This window comes from Mustela erminea, chromosome 4 (assembly GCF_009829155.1).
Source record: "Mustela erminea isolate mMusErm1 chromosome 4, mMusErm1.Pri, whole genome shotgun sequence".
Taxonomy (NCBI): domain Eukaryota; kingdom Metazoa; phylum Chordata; class Mammalia; order Carnivora; family Mustelidae; genus Mustela; species Mustela erminea.
In genome coordinates, this window is record NC_045617.1 from 117,306,007 (window position 1) to 117,318,850 (window position 12,844).

At 37.8% G+C, this 12,844-nt stretch overlaps 1 protein-coding gene across 8 annotated transcripts in view; it reads left to right on the plus strand.

The window, feature by feature from the left end:
- Positions 1–12,844, plus strand: part of FKBP5 (FKBP prolyl isomerase 5) — a 114,917-nt gene that overhangs the window by 68,129 nt on the left and 33,944 nt on the right. For all 8 annotated transcript variants that reach the window (XM_032340518.1, XM_032340517.1, XM_032340514.1 and 5 more), the window contains 2 exons: positions 9,316–9,458; positions 10,404–10,518. In XM_032340518.1, coding sequence (XP_032196409.1) covers positions 9,316–9,458; positions 10,404–10,518 — 258 coding nt within the window. The remainder of the gene's footprint in view (positions 1–9,315; positions 9,459–10,403; positions 10,519–12,844) is intronic.

Here is a 12,844-nt window from a genome sequence, read left to right on the forward strand (position 1 = left end):
ACAAAAACTGAATCAATCTAAGACAACTGATTATTACTACTTCAAAATATGTTACGCAAATTAGAATGAAGAGATGGTGGTTTCCCTCATTGGGTTTTCTTTCTTTTCTTTTTTCCTTTTTTTTAAAAGATTTTATTTATTTACTTGACAGAGAGTACAAGCAGGGGGAACGGCAGGGAGAGGGAGAAGCAGGCTCACTGCTGAGCAAAGAGCCCCCGGCGTAGGGCCCAATCCCAGAACCCAGGGATCATGACCTGAGCCAAGGGCAGACACTTAACTGACTGAGCCACCCAAGCTTTCTGCATATTGGGTTTTCTTAACTAAATCTTACATGTTCTGAATTCCTAGAACTGTGTTCATAACTCATTTTAAAAGAAGTTGAAATAAGGACTCAACATTTTCCAATATACTTCCATAGTAGAAGTTCTGGTTTTTCCCCCTCCCTCCCTCCAACAAGTATATTTTCACTAAAATTGGGAAGGGATCGATTTGGGAAATGAAAGAATTATATCTTTCAGTTCTTTGAAGTAAATCCAGGGATGCTTAGGTTTTGCCCATCCCCACCTACCCTTATCTAGATCTAGTGATTTCTTATGGCAAGCTGCTTCAGTGAAGTTATTTTTGATGTTCTTGGTATGTAACAAACATGGCTGGGAATTATGAAGTGAAAACTCCTGTTATATTCTTCCCCCAGATCTGAGAAGAGAAACAAAGAAACCAATCATTTTGGATTCTTCACATACCTATACTTCTCTCTTACTATTGAGATTAAATTATAATGAAGTAATATCAGCAGTCTGCCTATAACATTAATATAGTCTTCTCTGCTGTGTGATGATCCATGATCACTAGTAAAACCAACTGTTAATTTTGTCAGTCATTAGTATATTAGAGTAAGAGGGAGAAAGTCTATGTTGAAAGACTAATAGCTAATACTAAAGGGAAATGGGGAGTTGTTTAATGGGTAGAGTTTTAACATTGCAAGATGACAAAGTTGTAGAGACTGGTTGTACAACAGTGAATATACTTAACAGTACTGACCTGCACACTTAAAAAGGGTTGTGATGGTAAATTTGTATGTGTATGTGATGGAAATTTTGCATGTGCTTTACCACAATTAAAAAAAAATTTTTTTTTAAGATTTTATTTATTTGACAGAGATCACAAGTAGGCAGAGAGGCAGGCAGAGACAGAGAGAGGAGGAAGCAAGCTCCCTGCTGAGCAGAGAGCCCAATGTGGGGCTTGATCCCAGGACCCTGGGATCATGACCCAAGCTGAAGGCAGAGGCTTTAACCCACTGAGCCACCCAGGCGCCCCTTAAAAATGTTTTAAATAAATAAAGAAAAATGTTAGAATGTTCTAAAGTGGTCACTATAGTTTTTATTGTGGATGAAAGTATTCCATGATTAAATTAAAATGTTACATTTTTAAATGTATTATATGATTTTTAAATTTTTTCTTTATTTTATAAATCTGTTTATTTAAATTCCAGTATAATTAACATACAGTGTTACATTGGTGTCAGGTTACAATATAGTGATTTAACAATTCTGTGCCTTCAGAGCTTGTCATAAGTGTACTCTTTAATCTCCTTCACCTATTTTACCCATACCCCCAACCACCTTCCTTCTGGTAACTACCATTTCTCTACATTCAAGATTCTGGTTTTTGTTTGTCTGTTTGTTTGTCTGTCTTTTTTCTTTGTTCATTTGTTTTATTTCTTAAATTTCACATATGACTGAAATCATACAGTATTTTTCTTTCTCTGACTGATTTCTTTTTTCTTTTTTTTTTCTTAAAGATTTTATTTATTTATTTGACAGATAGTGATCACAAGTAGGCAGAGAGGCAGGCAGAGAGAGAGAGGAGGAGGAAGCAGGCTCCCTGCTGAGCAGAGAGCCCAATGCGGGGCTCAATCCCAGGATCCCGAGATCATGACCTGAGCCAAAGGCAGAGGCTTTAACCCACTGAGCCACCCAGGCGCCCAGTGATTTATTTCTTTTTTTACAGAGGGGGAGAAACGGGGATGGGACAGGGAGAGAGAGAATCTTAAGCCAGCTCCACACCCAGTGCAGAGCCCAACATAGGGCTTGATCCCACAACCCTAAGATTATGACCTGAGCCAAAATCAAGAGATAGACACTTAGATTGAGCCACCCCAGTGCCCCGCTGACATTTATTTCCCTTAGCATTATACCGTCTAGACCCATCCATATTGTTGCAAATGGGAAGATTTCATTCTTTTTTATGGCTGAGTAATATTCCATCATGTATATGTGTATAGATCTATCTTTATCTACATGTTTATCCATTCATCTATTGATGGACACTTGGGTTGCTTCCATTAAAATGTATTAATATGATTTTTAATAGACTTTAGTCTTAGAGCACTCTTAGGTTCATAGTAAAATTGAGCAGAAGTTACAGAGTTCTGATACATGCCCCATGCTCACACATGCACAGCATCCCCTCCCCTCCTTAACAGCATACCCCACCAGAGCAGTACACTTACTGAAATTGATGAACCTACATTGAACCTATAAAATTTTATGGGCTTTTTTTTTTTTTTAAGATTTTATTTATTTGACAGAGAGCACAAGCAGGGGTTGTGGCAGGGAGTTGGAGAAGCAGGCTTCCCAATGAGCAGGGAACCTGATGTGGGGCTTGATCCCAGGACCCTGGTATCATGACCTGAGCTGAAGGCAGACACTTAACCAGCTGAGTCACCCAGGTGCCCCAATTTTATGAGTTTTCTTGTTTGTTTGTTTTTAGAGAGGGGAGTGGGGGATCAGAGAGAGAGAGAGAGAGAGCAAGAATCCAAAGCTGGCTGCACCCCTAGCACAGAGCCTGATGAAGCCTGACAAGGGGCTCAGTCTCACAACCCTGAGATCATGACATGAGCCGAAACCATGAGTCGGACACTTAACTTACTTGAGCCATCCAGGTGCCCCCAAATTTTGTATTTTAAAATGTATTCCTTTGCAGAAGGAAGAAAAAAGTACAGTTCATTGCTTTTATACTGGGCTGTTTATATACTTTTAAACTTTTCCAGTTGCCTACAGTTAGGTATATATGGAAAGCATTTGAACTTAAGGATAACTACATTATACATTTGTTTAAATTTGTATTTTTACTTCAGATAGTGTCAGAAATAGGACTCCTGAAATTGATAAATTGTTTGAGCTAATGGAAGTCGGGTCAAGTGTTAGAACAAAATCCATATTCTTGGTGTATTATACCTATTATTATGATCCTAAAGCTCAAAAGAGCCTAAAGATTAAAAATCTTACAAATGTTTAATTCTGCTTCTAAGAATTCAACCTGAGAAGAAAGTATGGTAGAAGCTTGCTTAACAAACTCCAGACTATGCTCTCCATTCTGTTTGCAAATATGTTGAATAGTACTGCTGTGTTCTTACTCTGTGGTATGGTTCTACACTCTGCTTCAGCCAGTTCAAGTGGGCCTTGTCAATGCCCTCCAGCCACAGACCACTGGGGACACAGAGGTTATAGAACAAGTTGGGTTTATTACTCATTGTAGGGAGGGAAAATGCATATGGGAAATTGTGGGGTATTTTAGTAGGAGTGTTCAAAAGGATTTATTATGGAATTTGAGCTTGTATTAGGTGATTTGGGGAAGGGTTTAAGGAAGAGGGTCTTTGCTCTGGATGGGATATTGTTAGGATGTGGGCTGAGTCTTTGGGTATCTTAGTAAGTCTTATCTAGGGGGAAGGCTGAATAGACAGAGACTAAAAGCTACACCTGCTGGAGAAGCAGCAGTCACCCCTGTCAGCCAGGAGAGGGGGATGTTTGGTATTTGGTAGGTTGCAAAATGACCTTATTTTTTGTCCAGACAAAATTTTGAAGTGTTTTTGTTTTGTCTCACTTTTTCATGGTCTCGGAGTGACCTTGTCTGATGTTGATGTTTTGTGAGATTGTTTATGTCCAACAGGAAAATAGCATGGCCTAGCTTCCCCCCAGCCTGCTTCAGACATCATTAAGGCCTAGCTGTCAGTGTCAAGCAGTTTCCAGATGTTAGGGGCTGATTTTTCTTCCTCTTAGTAAGAATCAGTTGAAATATGTTTATCTCTATTGTGCTTTTTGTAATTATAGAATTTAATTAGATCATATATAAAATACTTCATGTTTTACATAAAACAATTCGTGTAGAAAGAAAGGATTATTTCAATGAAAACTTGAACATTTTTGGAAAGACTTACTAAGATGAATTGCTAAAAGCATTTTTTTTTTTTTAGATTTTTATTTATTATTTATTTGACAGACAGAAATCACAAGTAGGCAGAGAGAGAGAGAGGTGGAAGCAGGCTCCCTGCTGACCAGAGAGCCCGATGTGGGGCTCGATCCCAGGACCCTGGGATCATGACCTGAGCCGAAGGCAGAGGCCTTATCCCACTGAGCCACCCAGGAGCCCCGCTGAAAGCATTTTTTAAATTGCTATTGAATTAGAGGTGGATAAAAGGCAAAAACAAGTAGGCCATTTAGACCACATTTTTACCAGAATTTTACTGATTGCTTTACAAGTATCTTCTGGTTCTCAGTCCACTTTAAAGAAACCCACATTATAAATTGAAATGATATATCATAATTATGATGTATACAGTAAAGATGATGTGAAACGTTTTATCACCAAAGCCATACCTACAGACAAGGAGGTGACTTTGTTACAAAGATTAGTGAATTAACATACTTTGATATGTTTTAATTTAAAATAAATGTTTGAGACATGTATATGTTCTTTTTTTGATTCCTCACTCAAAGCAACATTTTAAATTAACCAACCAACTATAGTTCCGATTTTCAGGTAACAGGCCTTTACTATGCAAAAAACAAAACAAAAAAAAGCTACATTAAGACTTAGGTGCAGAATTGTTCATTGAAATTTAAAATGATAGAGGCGCCTGGGTGGCTCAGTGGGTTAAGCCCCTGCCTTTGGCTCAGGTCATGATTCCAGGGTCCTGGGATTGAGCCCCGCATTGGGCTCTCTGCTCAGCAGAGAGCCTGCCTCCCCCACCTTTCTCTCTGCCTGCCTCTCTGCCTACTTGTGATCTCTGTCAAATAAATAAAAACAAAAACCTTAAAAAAAATGAAAAATTAAAAATAAAAAATAAAATTTAAAATAAGAAAAAAGAACCTGTTTATTGATGGAGGTGATGAAATCATAATCAAAAGGTGAAATAGTATATAGTTATTAAAAGTCATTTTTCAGATACTATCTTTTAATAAGAAAAATGCTCATACAATATGAAATGTAAAGAGTAAATCACAAAACCAAATAAACTATAACCAGAATTTTAAGAATGAATATGTAAAAATTTTAAATGCAAACAAAGTGTACATTTATAATTTGGAAGAAAATGAACCAGGAAATTGACAGTTTACCCCAAATACTGGGATTTCAGAGGTTTTAAATTTTATTTTCTATGCTCCTCTATACTTTCCAGGTATTCTATGATAAGTAGAATACCTTTTTTTAATCAGGGGAAGTACATTTCTTTTTTAAAAGTTTTTATTTGAATTCTAATTTAGTTAACATAGTGTGATATTAGTTTCAGATATACAATTTAGTGATTCAGTATTTCAATACAATATTTGGTACTTATCACAAGGGGAAATACTATGGGTTGTTGTTGGTTTTTTTTTAAAAGATTTTATTTATTTATTTGACAGAGAGAAAGATCACAAGTAGGCAGAGAAGGGTGGGATGCAGACTGCAGGCTCCCTGCTGAGCAGAGAACCAGATGTGGGGCTCTATTCCAGGACCTTGAGATTATGACCTGAGCCGAAGGCAGAGGCTTAACCCACTGAGCCACCCAGGCGCTCCTGGTTGTTGTTGGGTTTTTTTTTTTTTGGTTTTTTTTTAAGATTTTATTTATTTAGCAGGGCCCCTGGGTGGCTCAGTTATTGTCTGCCTCCAGCTTGGGTCATGATCCCAGAGTCCTGGGACCGTGCCCCACATTGGGCTCCCTGCTCAGCAGGAGGCCTGCTTCTCCCTCTCCCACTCTCCCTGCTTGTGTTCCCTATCTCACTGTGTCTCCCTCTGGCAAATAATAAATAGAAAAGATTTTATTTATTATTTGAGAGACAGATTGAGAAAATGAGTGGGAGGAGGGGCAGAGGGAGAAGCAGACTCCCTGTGGAGCAGGGCGCCTGATGCAGGACTCAATCCCAGGACCCTGGGATCATGACCTAAGCCAAAGGCAGACGCTTAACTGACTGAGCCACCCAGGAGTCCAAAAGGAAATAGTTTTTTGCGGGAGGGAGGGGAATACTTTTTAAGAAGAGTCCCTGGATTGGCAATTTTAGAAATACAGACCTCTGTTCATACCCGTGTGGCTTTTTCCTCAGTGTGTTTCATTCAGTAATCGGAGCTCACTGTAAGAGAAGCTTTATGTTCCCAAATGAGAAAAAAAGCAAAGGCATGGGTATGATTTTTTTTTTTTTTTTTTTTAGCTTGAGGCTCCTATGGATTTAACTGACAGGCTAATGTTTCTGACTTCTAAGGCCTAGTGTAGACCTTATCTGTGAATTAAACTTTGGCTGATTGCTCTAATCCCCACCCAAAAGCAAAAGCCCCTTGTTTGTAGTCTGTGTTAGTGTTTACTATTCTTTGTTTAAAATAAAAACAATATGTGTCTTTCTCTTCCACTAGCCATACTACATTGCATGGTCCTTAGAAGGAAAAAGGGAATGACCACCTTTGTATTAATAGCTATACCTTTGTTCCTTGGTAATTGGCTAAATGTCTTGAACAAATGTACGGTAGTAACCCCCACAATATGAAGATTCCCTGAAGGAGTATGTCTTAAAGTATGAGAGTTAGTTAATAGTGGGAAAAAAAAATGTTCTTGAGAGCCCTCTCTAAAACCTAGCAATCTTTGAGGAGAATCAGTGACAGGAAAGCCAACCTATCAATGGCAGGCTTTACATTTTGTCTGAAGATTCTGGACTGTTTTCATAGTAGAACCGTGTATGAGCATATAAATTGATGTAGCCATTTTGGAAGGGCATTTGGGCAATATGTCTATCAAATAAAAAATGCACATCAACATTGCATTTCTAGGAATTTACCCTCCAGATTTACTTGCACAAGCTTGACAATCCTATATGGACAGATATCCTTATTTACAATATTGTTGTTAATATGTTTCTCAATACAAGAGTGACTGGAACATTATCCTGCCATTTAGAAAGAGGTAGATCTATTTGTATTGATGATGATGATGATGATGATGATGTTGATGGCGGCTGTCCTTTTATTATTTATTATTATTATTATTTTTTAAAGATTTTATTTATTTGACAGAGATCACAAGTAGGCAGAGAGGCATGCAGAGAGAGAGAGAGAGGAGGAAGCATCCCAGGGGCTCGATCCCAGGACCCTGGGATCATGACCTGAGCCGAAGGCAGAGGCTTTAACCCACTGACCCACCCAGGCGCCCCTATTTATTATTTTTATAAGTAGGCTCTACACCAAGCACAGGCTTGAACTCACAACCCCAAGATCAAGAGTTGCATGCTCTACCGACTGAGCCAGACTTCCCCAGTATGATTGCTGTTCTTTTTATCTAGTAATTCTTACAACAACTATATGGAAGGCACTATTATTATCTACCTTTTGCAGATGAGAAAGTGAGGCACAGTGGTTAAATAATTTGCCCATCACCTGTAAGGGGCGGACCTGGTATTTGAATCCATATAGTTTGAGGTTAAAACAGGCTGAACTTTTACCCTCTAAAATGTACTTCTTTCTACACATGGGGAAAGATCAAGATATATATTATTGAGGGGGTGGGGCAGAGAGAATACCAAGCAGGCTCCATACCCAGAGTGGAGCCCAGCTCAGGGCTCCATCTCACAACTCTGAGATCATGGCCTGAGCCAAAACCAAGAGTAAGTTGCCCAACTGACTGAGCCACACAGGTGCCCCAAGATGTATATTAAATGAAAAGCCAAACTGAATGTATAGTCTGCTGTCATTTTGTTTCTTAAATCTTTTGAGAAGTGACAGCACACACCGGAAGGATATAAAAAGAACAATAGTGGCTTCTTACATGGAAAGAATGGATACCCTTTCACTTTATATCTTTCTCTCTTGTGTGTGCTTTGATATAATAGTTATATATAACTTAGAAATTTTTAACTAAAATAAGTGTCTGATCTTTTGAAAGATTGTAATACTTAAGCTGTAGTCATAGTCATGAATGTTTAATCCATCTCTACTTACCTACGTAAGTATAGAGTTCCCCTTATTCTAATATCCTGTCATCCACTCTCACTTCAGGATAATAGCTTTCTTCAAAATTTACTTCCACTGGGATTCATTGTTTACCTGAATTTGCTATCCTTAAGTTTTTGATTGACGTTGTACCTTATTTTCCTATTTTATTCCTTTAACTCACCTATGTTTTTTATTGTTTCCCAAAGGATTTGAGACTGCTTATTGTAAGATATAATTACAATTATATAAGCCAGGGGCATGTAGGTGGCTCAGTCAGTTAAACGTCTGCCTTTGGCTCAGGTCATGATCTCAGGGACCTGGGATGGAGCCTGCTTCTCCCTCTCCCTCTGCCTTCCACTCTCCCTACTTGTGTGCTCACATGCTCACTCGCTCGCTTGCTCTCTCTCTCTCTCAAATAAAACAAATAAAAAACCCAATTATATAAGTTAATATAGTTCTACAGTTGAGCAGTAAAATCAACTTCTGTTTCCTGGAAGGAGAGAAGAAATTCTGAGTTCAGTAGTTCTTGTGATTTGACAAAAGAACACATAATCATATATATATTTTTTTAAATTCTTTTTTTCTTTTTCTAAATTTTGAGAAGACATCTTTCATGGGCCCTTTTATGCAATTTATACTTCTCCAGTTGTTTGGTGTTTTTGTTTATCCAACTAAATTATAAACTTCCTTAGGACAAATTCCATTTTATTCCAAACTATTTTTGTTCTATCTATACCTAGAAAAATGCCCTTATTATAGTTGAAATTATAAATTAACAACTACAACCCAGCTACATTTCAAAGATTATGTTATTGCCTCTTTTCAAAGATACAGTCTTTGAGCAATTTAGAAATTGATCCTACTTTCATTCTTCTCAGGAGGGAATCTACTCTGATCACCCTCAAAAATCACAATTTATTTCTTAGTGGGTAAATGTTAACCAGGCTCTTTTATAGCCCCTATTTACTGAGTGTGTAATGTAAGGAGAATAGAAAATTTGTTTGAACTTGTGTTTTTGATGGTTAAATATTTTTAAATAGGGCCTGTAGCTTTCAACCACATTTTTCTTTCTCTTAGGCCAAGTTATCAAGGCATGGGACATTGGGGTGGCTACCATGAAGAAAGGAGAGATCTGCCATTTACTCTGCAAACCAGAGTATGCATATGGATCGGCTGGCAGTCTTCCTAAAATTCCCTCGAATGCAACTCTCTTTTTTGAGGTAAGTACGTGTGCTATGTTGCCTTGTTAGCATCTGTTCTACTATAGTGCTGGCTCTGAAGCAACAGGCAGTGGAACAAGTAGCTAGGCTTGCCACTGAGAATCAGATCCAACTTATTTATTTTGGAGCTTGGCTTCTTGAATTGTTTCCCACAAACCCAAGGGGTGTGTGCCAGTGCTTTCTTAGAAACGTGTTTCTGGCACAGAAAGGTCGTATCCAAATAAACAAAAGACACCGGGCTTTAAGAAATAAAGGTTCTGGTCAGTGGCGTGAGTATAACCTACTTAAAATTGCCCAGAAGATAGGTTGGAAAAGGGGAGGTAAGTGTTGAAGTGTACCCAAACCAAATTGTAAGGTATTCTCCTATTATACAGGTTTACTCTTTGTCACAGATCTCACTCCTTCATTAGAAGTGGTAGGTGGTAATAATCTTATTTACCCTGTGTTGACTTTTATATATTTGTCCAAATCTGATTTAAAAAATTAAGGGAGGAAATGCCTGAAACATCATAACTAGGTAAAAAACACCTTTAGTTGATCATAGGCCTGATTCATAAGATTTATTTTTACATTGAAAAAGGGAATTCCATGAATCTGGGGTGGAAAGGTGGTGGCCTTTAGAGTCAGACAAAACAGTTCTGGGCCAGCACCTTGTAGTTCTGGCTTTTTGCCCACAAGGCAGCTTTCCTAGTATTTCCTGTCTGTCTTTGCACTGCAGCCCCACAGGATGTAGTCCTAGACATTGTCATTACGTGAAGGCTCTTTCCAGGTATTGAAAGTGCAGTGTTCCTTTTTCCCTACTTTTCCAATAACTGAGATGCATAGATAAATATAAAAGAGTTTTATTTTGTAAAATGAAAGGAGAATTGGTTGCCCTTGTCTTTAAGTATGTTCTGTTGGCTCTGTTTGGTCTTTTCTCAGCCAGATCCTTTTTTTCCTTTCTAGATTGAGCTTCTTGATTTCAAAGGAGAGGATTTATTTGAAGATGGAGGCATTATCCGAAGAATCAAACGGAAGGGAGAAGGATATTCAAACCCAAATGAAGGAGCAACAGTAGAAAGTAAGTGTTGCTGTGACAACAATACTTAGTCCTTAAAAGCTGGGTTCAATTTATGGGGATAAAATGAAGATTTCTTTCTAAAAATGGGTTTATAGTAATAAATATAGCCCAAGGATAGTTTCAAATTGAACATTTATTAAATAGTGAATTTATTTGGTAAATATTCATTCCAGCATGTCCATGACAGGTCCTGTACCAGCTTCTGTAGACCCAGAAAGTGAATAAAAGGTAATCCCATCCATCAAGTCCAAATCTATGGACTCCTTCATGTGCCAGCAACTAAGTTAGCTGCCTTACATATTTATTTATTCATTTATTTCTCCCAATAACATTATGAGATAAGATTTATTATCCCCAGGTAAGAAAAGTAAGTTGAGGGAAGTTACATAAATTGCCCAAGGTTACAGAGTTACTAAACAGAGCAGTTAGATTGTAGTGCACTTCAGAACTCTCAAACCCATTTCACTGGCTTTTCTCAAGATGAAAAAGTTCATCTTATATCAAAATTGAATAAAATTGTTCATTCTATTCTAGGAGACCTTGGTTCAAGTTCTCCTTTGCCATTTATTGGATGACTTAAAGCTATTCTATTTTTTATTTGCTAAGTTGGGAGTAAGGATACTACTGAGGACTGGCATACTGATCACTCCTCCTTCCCTCCTAGAGTACGTTCGACATACCGTCATATACCCCATTTGTTATCATGTACCCTATACTATAATCAGTGCTTGCCCCTTTGCCCAGTATCCAGCTTGAGCACCACAATCTTTCTTCATTTTTTTGGTTCCAGCATCACCTACAGTGCTCTCCACTGTAGGTATAAGGTAGATGCTCTCTCCATGGACAGATGTTTGAAAGATGCCATTCGCTGGGCTGAAGTACTTTCAAAAAGTTGTGAGAAGACATGGAAAAATACTTCCACTAAGAAAACACTCAAAGCACTAAAATAGGATGGCAAATGAACTATGATAAAAGTTTTATATAAAATTTTTATTTTATTTAAAATATTTTATTTAAATATTTTATTTAAAATAAAGAGTTCATTTGGAACAGTAAACTAGAATGGTTGATCTTCTTATCTTTACCATTGTTTATACTATTTGAGACCCATGTTTCATTTCTCAGAGTCTGGCAAATTAGTTCAGATTTAGTTATACCAATTACTATTGGTACTGTACTATTATAGTTGAAATGTTTAGGTGACTATTATCATGGTAACTTTTGGAAAAAATGAAGAGGATCTCACATGTTGGAGAAATAGCTAGACCAGGAGTCAGAGATAGGATTCTGGCTTTAGCTGACTCTAACTAGCCCTTGCCTCTCTGAGTGTTAGCTTCCTTCCTTTCTAATGACACAGGGGTAGACATCTTGATTTGTAAGGTCCTACTAGCACTGAACATTCCATGACAGAATTCTAGGAAAGTTACAGGGATGATAGAAAATTACCCTGAGAGGCGCCTGGGTGGCTCAGTGAGTTAAGTCGCTGCCTTCGGCTCGGGTCATGATCTCAGGGTCCTGGGATCGAGCCCTACATCGGGCTCTCTGCTCAGCAGGGAGCCTGCTTCCTCCTCTCTCTCTGCCTGCCTCTCTGCCTGCTTGTCATCTCTCTCTGTCAAATAAATAAATAAAATCTTTAACTAAATAAATACATAAATAAATAAAAAGAAAATTACCTTTAGCAAATGCACAAAAGGTTATCTGTAACATATATTTTAATTTTTTATTATGAAAATTTTCAAACATATACAACAATAGAGATTTTTCCCCGTATGATATAGAAACTCCCCAAATTCAACAATTTATAATGAATATTTTTAAACTGGAGGTTTTTGGCAAAATAAAAGGAAAAATTTTCCTGATTATTGACAATGCCACAAAGCCACCACTGCAGAGTTAACTTTGGGGCAGGCTAAATTCAATCAGATCTTGCTTTTAGTAGTATTTTGAGTGGGAGTCTTTATTTTTAGCTTTCCATTTTAAAATAATTTTCAACTTACAGACAAACTGTGAAACTAGTACAGAGAATATCTCCTATATGCTTCACCCAGCTTCCCCTAATGTTCACATCTTCCCTTGCCACGGTACATCTATCAAAGTCAGGAAATTAACCTTGATGCAATACTATTAACTGTTCTGCAGATCTTATGTGAATTTCATCAGTTCCCACGCCGATGTCCTTTTTCTGGTCCATGGTCAGATTCAGGATCCACCATTATTACTGTATTTAGTCCCTCTAATAGTAGTTAGTCCCTCTAATAGTCCCTGTATTTAGCCTCTCCAGTGTGTGACAGTTGGTAAGTCTTTCTGTGATTTTCATGACTTTAAC